We start from the raw sequence: 18,326 nt of genomic DNA on the forward strand, positions 1-18,326 counted from the left end.
GTAGTTTCTGAAATAAGTTTTATTTATATTATTTTTTTCTCTTAGTCTTTTCATAATACGATTTTTAATTTAAAATTGGGATGCAGCGTAAACCGACACACCTGTCCGTAAAACAGACTATGAGCTAACTTAATCTTTATAATGTTGCTTTATAGTGTCAAATAAGTCTATTGGAGCTGAAGGCAATCGTACACATATGGAACAACTCTAGAAAAACTATCACGTTACATATTTGCATCTTGCAGAACAGTATAAAGTAAATATGCATATAATTCAATAAAAATGTTTTATAACGAAGTAAAATCATTTTGAAAAATCTTATATACATTCACTTATAGGTACTTTATACAGATAATTCCTGTAAAAGAAAAAAAAATAGGAATACGTAGAATTACTGCCTACTGTGTCAGTTTTGGAGCCCATTTTGTCAGACGCTCACTTTTGCATAACTACGAAAAACTTAAATATTGCAAAATTGCAAACAGTATTATAAAAATTGCTTATACTATCTGATAGAAGACACTTTTTATTTTGTATTTATGTTTTTGAAGTCGTATTTTTATCTTTTGTTTGAGAAATATTGTCTAAAAACAAAGTGATATGTCGGTATCCGTGACCTTCCTCTAATAATATAATCAATTGTTTGGTAATAATAAATATTTGGAAAAGCACAATTATCTTTTGTTTAAATATTTGATTGGAATTATTTCACTCACTAGTAGCTATTACCAGACTCTTTTTTTAGTACAGATTAATAAACGTATAATTGCACATGTCACTTCCCATTTTATACTAAGCTATCGCATTTTGTCGCATCGATCATTCTTTCCCCGGAAATTATCATGTGGGACGATTTATTTTCTCCACGTGACAAATAGCAAGAGACTGCAGAGAAATGCATCATCAAACCACGTTTCTGCGCCAGCCACGTGTGCATGACGCGTCCGTTAATAGTTCGTTCTATTCCTCTTTCTTCTGCACCGTCTCCTCCGTGTCCAACGCACTTACATCGGCGAGGTCTTGCTTCTTAATCTCACGATAAAAAGAAAATTGCCGGCGCAACGATAGCGTCGTGGGAACTGGTGATCGTGGTTACGGAGGTGGGGTTGACGAGCGTTCGCGAATAGGACACCCGCGTAATTAAGCGTCCGACGGCACAATAACTCTCCACCAGTCGGCAGAAATACTCGCAATCAAGAGGCAGCGTGGAATTCAACGATTTTCAGTTTGGTGAGAAATAGCGGGTGTTGAAGCGCGTTTACGGTAACGTCGGAGAACCGCGCGCAAGGACAACTAAAAGTTTTAAGCTTTCTTGTAGCGGTGAAAATTCAGTCAGCTTCTGCGTTGCTCACAATCTGCGAACTGCCCGATTATACCGATCACGATCGAGAAAACTTTGGTCCACAATGGTGGGTTCAGATATATTGCCAGCAGTGCCAGTACTAAAAATCTATACATTAAAGTGCACTGTTAAATATCAAAGGAACAATGGTAACCCAGTTTCTTGAGTTAAATAACATTTTGTTATTTTTAACTTCCATATATGTCAAAATGTAAATCAATCCATTTTTATAATTCTAAAATAACGTCCATATTACAATGTATATGCTAGTAAATAATAAACTAAGTTTAAGTCAAATTTGATACATTCTCTTGAAATAAATTATTTAACTCCATTTCAGCTAAATTAATGACATATTTAATAGCAGCCACAACATATAAAATGATTAAAAATAACTCAAATTGAGTATAATTTGACATTATGAATTTAACAGTGTGAACTATCGATTTTTAATATTTTTAATATTGCATATATCGGAATACAAGCCAATGATACACTGTTTGATATCAAAGAACAATGTTAAAATAAATCAATCTATTTCTGTGGTTAGAAATTAAGTAAACTATAATAAGTAATATTATAAGGTTCCGTATGTATAAAACAATATGACAATTAAAAAGGGCGTAGGATATTTAAACAAATAAATTTAATTAAGTTAGAATTAAATTAATTAAGTTAGAATTATTTAAGATTAATTAAGTTAGAATTAAATTAATTAAGTTAGAATTATTTAAGATGTTGTAACTGTAATTAAAGATTAAGGATAATTTTTATATAAGTAAAGACAAGAATTTGCTGGCAATTTAACGAATTGTTATAGTTATGGTCTTTTCATTTATTTAACATTGTATAGTTGTACTTTGATTTACCTTTGTAACATTGAAAATGACCTGATCGGAGTCGAAACGTTTGTTAACTTTATGATTCTAACTTAATTAAATTTGTTTGTTTAAATATTGGTTCTACGCCCTTTTTAATTGTCATATAAGTAAACTATATTCATATTAATGTATGCACTAGTGAATAATATACTTGAGACAAATTTAATACATTTTCTTCCGATGCGTTAGTAAATTTCATCAACTTTTAATTAAATTAATGACATATTGGGAAAGAGTAATGGCAATCTATAGAAGTAACTAAAAATAACTAAAATTGAGTACAATTTAACATTATGAATTTAACAGAACTTAACTGATAATCTAGCAAGATAATATTAGGATACGAGCCACATAATTATGAATATAGCAGATTGAACTATAGTAGGTATATCTGCTCAAATAAGACGTATATACAACATGTTCATCAGAACTTAAACGCACTAACAGCATTGTTCGCGCGTTTACTTACAAGCGCATTTGTTACGGACGGCCGAGGATTTGTCTTAAACCGTTTGGAATGACGGCTGCATTTACAGGCGAGTATTATTTCACTCGAGAAACATGACAATTATATGACTTCAACTAAACACTACTACACTTAAACAAATTGAAAGAGTTAATATCAATGACTAATAGTACTAATTGTCCTTTAGCTGAGCCAATTTAAAAAAACTTCATGAAATCGCGCCTTTTCAAGAACCTCAATAGTAATAAACACGGTGTTGTTTCGCAAGCAATAACAACATTTTTAACCATTCTCGCTCATGACAGTAAATTTATTTAATATACAATCACCCTTGTCAAATGATCCTACGCGCAACAGGATTAATACCAGCGATTTATTTCTGTCGCGCTTTATTACATCGCATGTTTATATAACTAGACAGGCGGTTCGAACGTAACAGCCGTTCATTCGATAGTGCCAGCGCACATAACGTGTCCCACGCGTCGATGGGTATATGCTTCGATTTTTCCGCCCACGAGAACGCAAAGAGAGCCGATAAAAGCCGTCTCCGGGCCGACCGGCGCGGCCGCTTGATTTCCCGCTCCCGACACGATTCTCAGAATGGAATTGTCGACGATTGCCGCTCGTCAATTCTTCGGGTCAACAAAGCGGTCGACTACATCCACTACCAAGGTCTCACGAGTCACTAGTCAAGAGCAAACAGCAAATAACTCGCCTCAATCCTGCCGAAATGCCCTAACTTCCCTGGATAGTATCCCCTCGTTTTGTTCCTAACACGAGAATACTCGACCACGTGTCTATGATCGTGACGTGATTTCAATAGGACTAGGACCACTATTCCAGAAAGAGAGAGAGAGAGAGAGAGAGAGAGAGAGAGAGCCAGCAAAGGAGAAGAGCTGAAGGAAAGGAAGAGGTAAGAGCATAAATGGCCCGCGCAATCGATCGATTCCTTCTTGCTTCCATGACGTTTTCCTCTTTTCTCACCCTTCTCTCCTGTACCAGCCGTCCCCGAAAGTACGATCGTCCATCAGACTGAAATTTTCCATGGATCATGAAGATGATCCTAGGGATCCGTTTCCCATCAGCCTGTTCTCGAGCCATCGTAGTTACGGGTGTTACTTCTCTTACGTTAAACGCGCAGATGATAAAGGCGTAGGACTCTTTGCTGCCACCGCTATTAAGTAAATCGAAAGTGGTCTCGTTCTTGTTTTCTCATTTGGGTTATTGTGGAAAATGCCAGGGAGCCACTTAAACGAACCGTTGATTGATTTCCCAGGGTCCGTTAAAGCTGAGGTAGGAAAGGATCTAGGTTAGTTTCGTTGTCGTGACTATCAGTGAAACAGAATAAATAGATAAACAGGCAAATAGATAAATAACTAAAAGAAGAGAGACGAAGAAAAAGATTCGAATGGGTAATGAAAATGCAAATCGCGAAAAATAAATCGCTTGCGGAGCGAAGGTCCGATTCGAACGAGGAAATCCATCTCTCCCTCGGACAGAGTCGTATAAAACCGGAAGGACGAAACGGGCTCGCGACTCGCTATTAATCAGAGTCTCGTGAATTAAAGTCAAGACACGAGATGAGTGTTCGCGAGTGTTGAATCAGCTACCGAAATTTAGCCGTTGGAAGACCCGTCGACGTGGAAATCTTCCACGTGCTGTACCTTTGCGGAATTTCGTTGCTATATGTAGGTAGTACTTGATCGCGACATAGGAGGAGAGACAAGAGATTGTACGAAAATGTCCGTTAACAGAGATGCTGTCAGTAGCACGCGAACGAACGGGCGTACTCAACGCTGTCGGGTACGAGACAATAAGACATCATCGTCCGTAGCGAATTACAATCTGTGTCTCCGATGTTTTTGGCGTCAGGCCGAAATTATTTCAAGCTCGGCAGGTGTATTTTCAATGCGTATCGAATCGGGCCGTATTAGACATCGCGTGCAGTTTTATGAATATTTTAAGCCACGGCTGACCCAGATAGTCCTCTCCGCAACACGAAGGCGAAGTAATCTGACCTCGTGCATTGGTACTTCGAGGCTCGTTTACTTCACTCCGTCGCATTTTTCGCTCGTCGCCGCCGTCGTCGAGCATACGGTTACATATCATCTTCATCATCTTTTCCATTCGTCATCTTTCATCCATTCTAGACCGAATCTCGCTCTCCGCGCGCCCACGTTGTCTCTTCCTCGCCTCTTTTATACTTTTTACACATATGCGCGCATACATTTACCATCTCTTTTTCTCTCTTCCACATCGACGCTTTATCTACGCGAATGTCACTGCTACTGGGAGCGCGCGATTCGTCGATCGCTCGTCCAGAAACGTGGAGGAACGATTTACAACGTGATTTGTGGATTCACCCATTGTTGCCGCAATCGTGCGGTTTAAAGCGGAAAGTCGGGCGAAAGAACTTTGCCGAGCGAGAATGCCTTAACACATCTCTTGTCGTGGGATAAATGACGACTTGTGCGCGCTTTTGTGCTCGCTTTTGTGCCCGCGGTCGCAGATCATAGATCACACGGTCATCAACTTCTGCTCTCGTACCGAAGAATAACGTAGTATTTCACGGGGAAGCGAAAACGTAATGGATACGGGCATAAAAAATATAAAATTGTCACGCAAAATACTTTATTTCGCGAGTATGAATGGGAGATCGTTAACGCGAGGAGTCTCTCTTCTCGAGGATTGCGTAAATGTGTTAGGCTTCTTCCGAGCAAAGAAGAAGGGTGAGAATCAGCTGAATATTTCGTCAAGGTCGTTGCCTTTCCTAAAATCCGCTTACATGTGTGTGCACGCAGCATAGTGTCGTCGTAAACCCACGTAGACCACATCGCCCACTCGAAGACTCGGCTACCCCGAACGTTTCATTGAGCGTCGAGATTTGGCCGCGCGCCAAGTGACGTCACAAGCGGATGAGGATCCGGGTATTGGTGATGGCGATGTCGTGGTCGAGAACGATGGGCGTGATTTCGACCTTGTTCGTAGAAAGATCGTACCAATGCGAATTTAAATCTTTAGCAAAGAGATTGTCTTTTATCGAAGAGCAAATTTTCCTTTGCATTCTTTCTACTAGAGTTTTCATTGAGGGAGAAAAGTTATGTGATCAAACACGACGTCGAACTCTGTAATCTTTCGAGTGTAAAAAGGACAGTTTGAGATACTTACGTGGAGTAGCGTTAGTCAATGGATGCAAAAATGGAATTGTGTTCCCACACATAATAAAATTGTTTAATATTTGTAGTATAATCTTATTTGATTTGTTCGTTCTTTCGAAAGATGCTGCAGATACATTTCGCGCGGAAGAAGCAAACAAGCGTAGATCTGATTTCAGTCGTTTTTCTTTGCTTGTTTGTCGAGGCTGTATAAGTATATACATATATAAATATAATATACATATATTGACCGTATTTTTTTAAATATTTTTCCACAAATTGTTTGCACTCGTTAAAAATGCAATTTCGATAAATATTAATTTTAACGAAACGACTTAGAAAACTGTCGCGCATATTAATACTGGATTTCGTAGAAAAGAGTTCAAATCCGATTTATGATATTAATATTGAGACGTCCTGCCACGAAGAGGACAACGGGAAATCAACTTTAAGGCACTCTCTTCAGGGCGATCTCTTCGGGGAATTTGAATAACAACCAAGAAAGAGGAATAAAAGAAAAGGAATTGCTTCTTCGTTTCCGGGTTGCGCATGAGTGACTCCTGTCTAGTCATTTAAAAGAATGACTGAACGCTCCAAAGAGTTATTATTCTCGCCAGGGAAAGGGTGATTTTGCCGAATGAATACCTTGCATTTCTTCATTTCTTCAACCTTGAGATGAAGCATTCGGGCAATTTAATTAGCGAAAATTCACTTTTGTCGTCGTGCAGAAGTGCAGTCAACTGTGCTTCACAAACGAAGGCAGAAAGATAAAGGAAACGAGAAACGTAGGAAGAAATCTCCCACCTTACGGTAGGACCGTAAACCTCAGAAGGCATACCATAGTAGTACAAGAAAAGAATCTTAATTTTTCTCAAATCTTTCACTATTATAGTTATATCGAAAACCAGACCGGAGAAGACCCAAGTACATCAATTTATCGTATGAGTCGCCAAGTGAAATGTAATTTGTGTTACGTGAATCGACATCCCCAAGTTCCGGTAACTTACGTTTCGAGAGCCTGAGAGCACGCCCGATGGAAGCGGCGATAAGAGAAATTGGGTCCCTCACGGCTGCTATTAATATCTAATTATGTACGCTAATTATGAATATGCACTGTAAATGTATCTCAGAGAGAGAGAGAGAGAGAGAGAGAGAGAGAGAGAGAGAGAGAGAGAGGAAGAGATAAATCATCTCCGCTATCGCAACTGCGATGCTTGCTCACGTCAGCGACGTAAATTACGCGCTGTCGTTAATCACCGTATTCTTCGAGTACTCTACATTTGCGCATGATTGAGTTCGTGAAAACACACAATGAATCAGGCGACATTGGTATAGGTCATCGTTACGTCACCTTTGCAAATTCAATTTAGACACGCGCGACATATAATATATAGGCCTCAAAATCGATTACGCATCAAACGTGACGTCGATTGATTGTGTCATGTTTTCTCTGTTTATAGCTTACTCATCGTTTCCGAATTTATAGCACTTTATAAAGGAAAATCAAAAGATCACATAAAATTTTCACATCGGCGATAATAGAAAGCTATGACGGACATTTGCTGAACAATAATGTGTTGCCGAGGATAATACACTTAGGGTGCGATTAAAGTCTCACGAATGCTTTCAAACATTTGATTGATCAAACAGAAGAAAGAATTTTATTAATTAACCAATCAAAGATTTAGCATTTGTAGCATCATGGTAGACCGTATCTTTAATCCGTCAAACCAACGAATGACCCTGAATAACGTGCCAAACATTGATTGGTTTTGGTTTCGTTCAATGAGCAAATACTCGACGAATTTCATTTCGCGTAAGATGCTGCTAAAGACGAAGAAAGAGCTGAAAAGGAAGCGTATCTAATAGAGAAATGAGCAGATTCTGGGAAAGATCATTACGTGCAGAGGGTACTTAAGAAATGCTCGTAAACGGTAATCGGCGTACGTTCCCTTAAAAATAATCGATCTCTACTTCGTGATGAGAAATAAATAAACGAAGCTAAACGGCTCTCATCGGTTGTATCGAGTTATAGCGAATCGCAAGAAGCATTTGTTATCGTCATCGCGAGGCAGTAAACAGCAGTTTCATCGAATGTTTCAATCACTTTGAATATTTTAATTGCTATGATGTTGCAAAATGTGAGCGAGTGTAATACTGCAGTGTATGGCGATTGTATTGCGTTAGTGTACCGTGTCAGTGATGATGTCTGGCTGTGTGTTACTGTTGGTGTCACACATATCGGACTGTTCGGATTGTCGATCCTGTACCTCTGCCGTACGGCTTAAGTTGCACTGATTTCTCGTTACCTCGTTCATGTAGGACACCTCTGATAGTGGAATGTAGTAGTAGCCCAGAAAGCGGTCCCACAAGAATCCTTTGCACCATACCTCCACCACGAGCCCGGCATTCATGTCATTCGTTTCGCTACGTAACAAACAAGTTCCATTAACCTTTTGCGAGACCACGAAGAAATATTACTTCGTGAAGTAAACAGCTATGCTTTCAGTACAAAGTAGATTAAACGAAATTTAACAGCGAGACTTTAGCGAACAATTCACTGGCGTCAAATGTTGCGTAAGCGAGCCAAGATCAAGAATGATATATCTTTCTGTGTAGTAACCGTCGACATTTTACACAACAAGACAATCCTTTTTAATCCGCAAGCCAAATTTACTTTAGCTTCCCTTTATATTACTTTTTTTTTAATAATCTATTTAATAACCCATTTGAAAAACAAAGCCCATTCGTAAAAAATTACACTGTAATGGACCGAGGATCTTATCTCAAACAAAAGGAGCTAAGCTAAGGATTGATAATACTGAGTCATGAAAAAGAAGCACGTTTTTTTCCTCCATAATTTTATTGAAAATATTTGCGATTCTTCGCTCAGCAAATTTGGTCGACGGACAAGATTTATTTCGTTTAATTCATTTCGGTAAGATAGAATCCCGTTAAATAAGTGTATGATTAGTCTCAGATTCCTCTAGATGCGCACAAATTACCGGTTGTCCTAGATATTTTAGTGCCGGCGCGCACGCGATAGTTCGCAATGTTTTCGAAGTGTGTAACGTCATAGTAACGGTGCAGAAAATTTTCGAATTGCTAGTAGAAGCTCGTTTAACTAAACAACATTTTTAATAGGTTTCTCAAACTGCGCCTAACTTCCCCGTAAAATTAATTATCGATAACTTACAAGAGAAAATCTTGTTCCCAGCATGGATTGGCCCCTTTCACAGTAACTGTCGTTGACTTCACGTTTTGCAGCTTTAACGTTACGTAGGAGTTGAACTGATCCGCTGAAATTCGATAATCTATTTTTTTAGTCGACCAAAATACGATGTACGTTAAAAGAACGAATACCTCAACGTGTACGAGCGAAATACGTTGTTATATTAAAATCATAACATTCATAACGATGAAACATATTAAATATCTTGATTAAAGTACGTCACATTTATCATTTTTAATGGAATCGCTTGAAGCAGATAAATTACGTTTCGACAGAAAAAAAAATATCGTAATTTTAGTTCCCTATAAACTCGTAATATCAGCGAATGGGATCGTTTTGTTCGCAATTTAAGACCGATCCTGATGACATCCTCGCGCGTTTTATGTGTTCAAGAATGGGTGCACGAAGGGGGACGAACTGTTAAACTCCAATAAGATCCGCCCACACCTTAGGTACCTCCAGTACACGCTCTCCAGCTGCACGCCTTCGATAAGTCGCGCAAAAAGCATAGGCGAGATTTTACGACCCGCGACACGATGTTTCGGGCGCACAGTAGTGCGTCACCCCCGACATTTTACTTTACGAGCTACGAAAATTGTCTGCAAAGCAACTGACGAAATACGTTCGCATTCCACGGCTCACCTTGGTAACATTCAACCACTGAGCACAGAAAAGAGAGAGAATTATTAATAAAAAATTAGACGCGGCATAAATAGATCTTAGTGAAAATAACGTGCAGCTCTCTCTTGACCTGACAAGCTACCAGATATGGAACAAGTCAAATGTCGTTTGCGTGATGAGAATAAACCCCAAGATATTCGCGTTTTTGGGGTGAGAGATACCACAGTGAATGTAAAAATGTGTGATCAATTTTGATAAAACTAAATGCATTCTCGATAAGTTAGTATCGCGAAGTTAGTATCGCATTGCTGCGGTAACAACGAAACATAAAATTTTTCAGAAAATAAATTTCAATGTTTTAAATATTAAAAATGAATTTCAAGAAGTAATATTATTGAAATTCATTTTGAAAAATTTTGATGTAATAACTAATACTGTTTATAGAAAAATAAGAGTATATTCGATATATTAAAATATATTAAAATATGTTCTTTCCTTTCTCATATTTCAATTCTTTTTCTGCAAGGAAACAATGACAATTTTTTAGTTATGTTATTATAAGCAAATGAGCGATACGAATGAATGTAGAGTCAGAACATTGAGTAAATAAATTCTTAAAACTACAAGCATTTATGTATTCGCGAGCGAGGACGTTATCGTTACGCTTTTCAATACTTGCAACAATCGCGTGAAATAATGGTCTTCATAAGTCCATTCTGTACAATGACATACATGTGATATGCGAATGAATATTTAAAAAAGACATAATATGAGTATACAAACGAAGACTGTCAAGATTACATTCTTCATCGTAGGAAATATTGAATGATGCGATGAATGACATAAAAATTCAAAGTTTTTCCGACGCTATTGAAATTATCAATTTATTTTTCCCCCGTTAAAGAAGTTTTCGAAACATTATAGAAAGTTTTCAAATGTATATTATTTTATATTTATTTAAATTCGATATATTTATGATTTTCCACATGGGAATACGTTACATCTCCACACGGAAAAATTATTTCGGTATAATCGGAACGTCACGATATTCTGCTTGAGCAATCGCATAATCCGAAACTTGGCACTATTCCAATCGCGAAGTGCAATAAATTGTTCGCAGACTTTAGAAGCGAAGCGTGAATAAAGACCTCGGTTCTGTGGCTTGTCTCAATCCCAATTTTGAACGCCCGGTTCCACACGTGATAATATTTCGCTCGTATATCGTTCGGTAATCAGAAAAGAATAATTAGGAAATAAGTCAATGAATCAAATGAGTGAATGTTCCATTGCCAATCGTAATTTTCTCTATTCTTCCCATATACGAACCATCCTCGCAGATGAACCGCGCCTTCTTCACTGCAACAGAAAAAGCAAAGAAAGGATTATACACATTGCAAGTCTTTAAAAGAAATAATAATATCTATATTTATTACGTTTAAACAACCTGAGTATGATTTTAAAAATCACAAGATTTGTGGAACACGTAAAATAAATTGCTATAATCGGCAGAAGGTTTATCATTAATCATCCCTTTGTGCAATTATTTTACTGTTTTTGCTATATAAAAAATTATTTACACTGTACAGGATGTTTACTGAAATTTATTTTAAAAAATCCCCGAGAATTTCTGAAAGTAATGTAATGTAACTGTTAATTGTAATTTCTCACTCGACAATATAATTGTAATACAATACATATATACATGACAGTTATATTGTTGAGGGAGGAATTATAACTATCCATTATGTTACTATTAATTGGTGTTTGCCATTATTTTCTACAATTGAGACCGCGAAATCTATATAGGACGGTATAGGCAAGGCTTACTACAATACAGTATCCGTAAACTACTCTATTCTTCTTGTCACCCAGATTTCTTTTATAAAAACTTACGATACACACGAGAGTGTACGTGAATATATGCGGACTTATTGCTAACCAATTGTCAACATTTTGCATTATCAAGAAAAAATAACGCGATAATATTTTAATAAGAAAGACAGAATTTAAATTTAAAAGTAAAATTCCTAAAATTTTCCTGAGTGCCGATAAAATGTCATAAATATCCTTCATTTTCAAAAATAGAAAAGAAACCCCCTATATAAATTCTAGGTTCTCCCAGGTAATAAACACCCTGCACTAATGTACTTATGGGTATTAAAGCGCGAATTATCGGACTACGCACATAATTACTCTGATCGATTACGCTTAATAAGATTTAAATAGACATATAGGTTATGCGCGATGTAAAATCAACCGCACGCCCGCGATAATTACCTTCGATATGTCACACGTGTGCGAACTAAAATCGAATTTTCGTCAAAGAAAATTTAATCCGCACATTACGTTCTTTTGTTGTAACCTGTATCGCGCGCCTATCGACTTTCCCGTCAATTATTTATAAAGGTCGTATTCCGCAAACGCATTACGGATTTAGCTAACGCGGATAAGTAAAACGGATCGAGTATTACAATCTGCCGGGGTTTGACAGTTCCTTTTTTAATACCCAGTCTAACGGATAGGTCACGGAACGACCTTGTCTATAAGAACGTACGTATGTACGCGAATGTAGTTGTGCAAGTGGAGCGCAACTCCGCCGTGCCGGTAGCGATTTGAAGCATTGACCTGTGCTAATAAATGCCAGTGTCTACACGAGTGTCGGAGTCTACACGAGTGAGTAACTGCCCTTAGGATTAATCCCGCCACCGCAACGAGAGACGGCAACATCCAATGTACGTACACAACGAAGGATTGGGGCGAGTGGATCGTGGGGATGAAGCGGGTCAGCCGTGTATCCGCAGGTCACAGTTCATCCCTGAGGATCCTTTCCCTCTGCCCGCGAGGTATTTTTCCCAGCTCGACAGACGCGCCTTTCTATTTTGTGCGCGCACGCATCGCGCGCGATTAATTAAGGGAGCGCGCTTGTGGCCACGGGAATATTCTTGTCGCTGTTATAAAATTGTCGCATTACGGTTGCAGGAATGAGCTAACGCTGATGTCACGCAAACAGAAGAGTACGCTATGGACGACGTATGGCGCCGGGAGAATAGTGAATCGGCTGTTAGGGCAGAAGATTCTTGCATAACGCATCAATCCTTGAAACACAATAGGTGTTGTAATCAACTTTGAGCTAGCTTAAAAAATTGACCTATTATAATTGATTATTATTCTCACATTCAACTATGACTGATTAATTTTTTAAGGCTTAAAGGCGGGAGCACAGATTCTTGCATAATACATTACGCATAAAGCAAGGAAATTAATCAGAGTCTTTTATTTTATGAAAGAAAAGGAAATGAAGGGCTTTAATTGGTTTATTTTTTTATGTATTGTATTATTATATGTTTATGTGTTGTATAAGATTCTGTGTTCCCACTCTGATGGACTTTCTACAACAAGCCATTATCTAAACTTTAAGTTTCAAGTCGTAAGAAATTAACTAATCACAGTCGAATGTGAGAAAAATAATCGACTATGACTGGTCAATTTCTTAAAACTTGAAACATGAAACTTATAGATAATGGCTTATTGTAAAAAGCCCATTAGGGTTACTATATGTATTGTGTTTCAAAACTAACGTATGAGGCACAAGAAAATCAACCAAGCAGTCCTTTATTTCAAAAGGAAGGAAATGAAGAACTTTGATTGATTCATTTTCTTATGCATTATATGCAAGACTTTGTGCTTCCGCCCTTACATCCACTTCCGTAGCCAAGAGGTAGTTGCTTGACAAGTGTTCAGTCTCTTTTTCCCTTCTTTTTCTCTTCTCTCTCTCTCCTCTCTCTCTCTCTCTCTCTCTCTCTCTCTCTATCTCTCTCTCTTTATCCAACTAAATAAACTTGCTAACGAATTTATTCTCACTCACTTAAAAGTAATCAAACTCACACAAACGGCGCGCCGTTAGCTTGCGCTTTGGCAGTCGGTCAGTTATGATTGAAATCCAATATGCAATGAGAAAATCGCGGAGAAATGCCGATATTAAACTGACTTAAAGGATGCTTCAGTGAAACGCAAATACCGCGTACACGCGTATATAGTACGTATCGATACTCGGAATAATTGCATTAATTCCGACGAGACGCAAGCGCGTTTCCGACATTTGGCCACATCCGGATCCTTCGGCATCACTTACAGTCCGTCATGCCGTTAACGACACGAGAGCGATGTGTACGGAAAACGTGCATTGGCGCAAAGTATTGTAAAATGAAGCGACGTTGTATCGGAGTTATATCGCGTGGAATTGATAGCTCGGGGCGAGACCGATGATGTACACAGCGGGTATAACAGGAGGATGCTCGCCTCACGTGTTCTATATGCACGCGCGCGTAGGCAGATGCATGCACGCGACGAAAGAAAAGTGAAACAATGACGTCAGCTTTAACGCTTCAGTTGCGATCTTTTACCTTCGAATAACTCGAGACAATGGACGCTCAGAGTATGAATACGTGCCAAGACCGTGGTATCGTGTCACACACGCGTGCGCACACACAAACGCGCACATATACACACGCATACATACAAGTATTAGAGGAACTCGTCCTCTACTGTGTTCCCTGTACAAACCCTTTGTATAGCACGTACACGTGCGGAGAACACGCGTATATACGTGACATACCGCTTACTTTTCATCCTGCAGCAGTTTCCTTCGGCGACGATGCCGCCGTGCTGTGCAAGTGGATGCAGAACGATAGCAACCGGCGTGGCGACGGATAGGAGGGAGGGTAAACGGGGTGGAAAAACCGAGAGCGTGCATCATATCTATATGTTATTTATAGGCCGGTATTAGAGGCAATATCGAGCCCTTATCAAGGCGTCGGCTCAAGTTCTGTCAGATGGCCAACCAGAGTTGTCACAAATTCCTCATCTTAAAATTCCATAACTTTCCTCTGATTTCCAGACAAAATTTCATGATTTTTCCCCTTACTTTCAATAATATATATTTTGAAATTTTTTATCTTTTCATCCCAATTTAGAAACCGTTAAATATTTTACTGAGAAATTAACTTAATATAGCAATGTAAATTACTATTAATATTGCTGACACTGCTTGCATTTTTAATTGTCAAATTAAAGCCAAGAATATTTATTTTCTAGAAAATTTTGCAAAATTTCCTGACGTTTTCCTAATTTCCCTGACCGTTTTCAATTTCCCTAACAATTCCCTGATTTCCCATTTCGTGGCAATCCTGCCAACATATATTTCTCTCTTAAAGTGCCAATCTTTAACCCCAGCTGATATCTCTGTACAAAGGTGAAATGGCCAGCGATCCTTCGGTTGACCTCTATTACGTTCCTCTACTATTACTGTTCTAGTGATATGGAATAGTATCATACAGACATTCAATGAATATTCTGAACATAGAATAATTCTTAACATAATGAATTCTCAACGAAGAATATTCTCTTCTTCTTGAAAAATACTTTCAAGCTTTTCCCAAGGTATTTCTCAGACAATATTCACTCGAGACATTCTCGGAGGCATATTATATCATTCTTTTAAAGGAGGTTGGCTTTACTTTATCGATCGCCGATTATTATTTCATTATGAAATGTAATTTAAAGCAATTCGAATGAATTTATATATATTACATAAAAAAGATATATACATATATTATATATAGTATGTATATATATTTTGAAAACTAGGGATAAGATTTTACGAAAAAATTTAGTCTACTCGTTAATGTTCGTATTTATCTAACTACTTGCATCCTACGTGTGCGTTTGCGCGAAATTCAATCGATGTAACGAGTATAACGGGTCATGGATGTACCTCGTAATATATGCACCTACGCTAGTTGTGCCCAATTAATCATTTTTTTTCGCGACGTGTCATAATGAGATCTCTTCTGAATGTATAATTAAAGATTGCAGAAGGCACAAAGAAAAAAACTTTTAGGAGAAAGAAGTGGAACGGTGGTGGAAAGTCGATTAACCCTCACCAGCCTCTATCCAGGCTGAAGGTACATGCGCAGCTGGCGCGAATGCGAGATGTTTAATGAAGCAAATCTCAGAGTAGCATTTCGAGTGCTATGAAATCAATTAACGTAGACACTCTCTACAGAAAGAGAGAGAGAGAGAGAGAGAGAGAGAGAGAAAATTTAATAAATTGTCAGACCGCTTTTTAATATATGCCTGAAAGAGATATTTTCACGATATTCCAAATCGTATAACAAATCGAAGAGTTCGCGTTATGCGCATGAAATATCGTATGCATCATCGTCAACATATGAATCACCACGCCAATTCCGGTCTACGAATTATCGATTATACATTTTCGATAAAATTCAAAGGTACGACTACATGGAGGAGGTTTATCAAATATTTTAAGAGAGGGAGAAAGAATGATCATCACCATAAATCAGATTCGAAAGCATTCGCGATGTTCCGGACGCCGAGTATGCGAGGGTGATAAGATAAACCACGCACGTGATTATCATGCAACACGAATTTTCCAGAATCCTACTGTCACGAACATATGGCCGTTAGTAATAGATGAATTTAAGAGAATTTAATTATCGCTCGGTATATTAACTCTGCAAAGTCATTTAGCCTTTAGTTCCGCAAACATATAAAACTAAAGGCCAGAATAAAACACTCATTCTCTCTCTTTCTCTCTTGTTGAGAGATAGAAGTTTTAAATTAACTCGTACGGGTTGATATCGGACTTATCAGCACTTTAGGAACGAAAATAACGAGTAAAGATAGCTCTTTTAGATAAAAGATCGTTTTTCTCAGAAACTATAACGCAAGTTTAACAATCGATTTTCGTTTTCCAAAATTGCGAGACACTGACTGAAGATATTGTTTGATCTTAACTGAATTCAAAGTCAAGATCTCTTATTACTTCATTTTAAGGATGCCCCAGTATTTCTCGAAAACCAATAAACCTGTTAATTTACATCATCGATAATACTGTAAGTGATATAAACTTTTGAATAATGTAATAAAACAAGTATATAAATACTGTTATACTTTATATATAAACTATAGCAACTAAAAGAATACTTTTAATTAAAACGTACATTGATTAATCTGTCTTTCTTATAAGTTCTTATTTTCTTACGAATGAATAAACTAACTATATTCCATTAATGAACAAATTCAAACTCATCCAAGTATAAATACTTGCATTCCTAGAAACTTGTTATTCGCCTTCGGATTAATGTAAATTTGTTTTAATTACTGATGCAGCTGTAAGATAAGAATGACACAAATACTACAATATTTATGCTGAAGGCAACTTCGCGGTGTAACATTTTTCTGTGCGAAAATTCTTGAAAATTATTAGTGACAGAATCGTGAGATGTAATTAGCAGATTGCACGTTAATGAAGTTTAAACTAATGTAAATTTTCTACTGATAAAAATTTTGAAGCTTTGGATTACTATTTCATTATAAGCCCGCATACGTAATTTATTATACCTCTCCGCTTAAAATGTGATATTTACTGTAAAACACTAAAACTCGGTTGGTTTGTATATTTAAAAAAAATTTTTTATCACTTTATAACGATCTGCATATACATCTTCGTTAATTATATTTACTATTCCTGATAAAGAGATATTTATGTCTAATTAATTTTAATAATCGACAGTCGTGGGTAAAAATCCAAGGTCACACTGATAAGAAGACCGCACGAAGTGTTAAATTTTGATATTAATGGAACTTTATATATAGATTCCATAAAAAGATAAATTTAGAAAATATTAGTTGCGGCGGAAAAACGGATTGAAGGGTGAAATCATCCCTTACAAGCAGGGCTCGGTAAAATAACTGATACGACCTATTCAAAATATAAAATATAAAATAAGTTCCAGAAATTTATTTTAAATATAAAATCGTAGGAGTCGATAAAAGAGTGATACGACTTATTCGAAATAATAAATATAAAATAGGTTCTCTCCAAAAATTTATGTAAAATATTAAATAAATACGTCGCAAAAAATTATAAAAAATATAAAATAAGAAATAGAACTCTGGAATGCATTTTATTTATTTAAAGTATATAATAACTTTTATTTAAAATGTCAAAATAGCTTGCTTTTTTATTTTAAATTTCTTTTTGAAGAATATTCTTATTTTAAATAAGAAATTGTTTTCGAAAATTTATTTAAAATAACTTATTTTATATTTAAAAAAGAAGTTCTTGAAATCTATTTTTTATTTTAAGTAAAAACTAAATTTCAAAAACTAACTCAAAATATAAAATAATTTTGTTTATATTTTGATATATGAACATACATTTGAGTATAAATTTATAAGTTTATAACATTTCAGATTTTTTATAACTAGAGCCTCTCTAATTAATGTTATTATAGTTATATTTAGTATTAGGCAACAAAATATGTATTTAAGTAATAAGAATATATAAACTTAATAAGTAATTATTATATTATATAAATAAAATAAAAATGATAACTGATATAATCTATTTTAAATAAAAAATAGCTTTCAGAAAATTGTTAAATTATTTAAAATATCGTAATCGATAAAAGAGTGATACGACTTATTCGAAATAAAAATATAAAATAAGTTCCAAAAACTTATTTAAAATATCGAATAAGAAATAGGGTCAGAAGAAGTTGTTTAAATATAATAAATACTAAATAACTTTCTAATTTCTCCT

The 18,326-nt window shown here is 36.6% G+C and overlaps 1 protein-coding gene across 1 annotated transcript in view; it reads right to left on the reverse strand.

Moving 5' to 3' along the window:
• The window catches only part of LOC108762550 (phorbol ester/diacylglycerol-binding protein unc-13-like), a gene marked incomplete at its 3' end in the record, with an annotated part of 46,150 nt that overhangs the window by 18,869 nt on the left and 8,955 nt on the right, over nucleotides 1-18,326 (reverse strand). The window contains exons 2-4 of the mRNA XM_018509588.1: nucleotides 11,024-11,053; nucleotides 9,041-9,143; nucleotides 8,154-8,271 (exon numbers count right to left, since the gene is read on the reverse strand). Coding sequence (XP_018365090.1) covers nucleotides 8,154-8,271; nucleotides 9,041-9,143; nucleotides 11,024-11,053 — 251 coding nt within the window. The remainder of the gene's footprint in view (nucleotides 1-8,153; nucleotides 8,272-9,040; nucleotides 9,144-11,023; nucleotides 11,054-18,326) is intronic.

The sequence above is a fragment of the Trachymyrmex cornetzi genome, unplaced genomic scaffold, assembly GCF_001594075.2.
Source record: "Trachymyrmex cornetzi isolate Tcor2-1 unplaced genomic scaffold, Tcor1.1 scaffold309, whole genome shotgun sequence".
Classification (NCBI taxonomy): domain Eukaryota; kingdom Metazoa; phylum Arthropoda; class Insecta; order Hymenoptera; family Formicidae; genus Trachymyrmex; species Trachymyrmex cornetzi.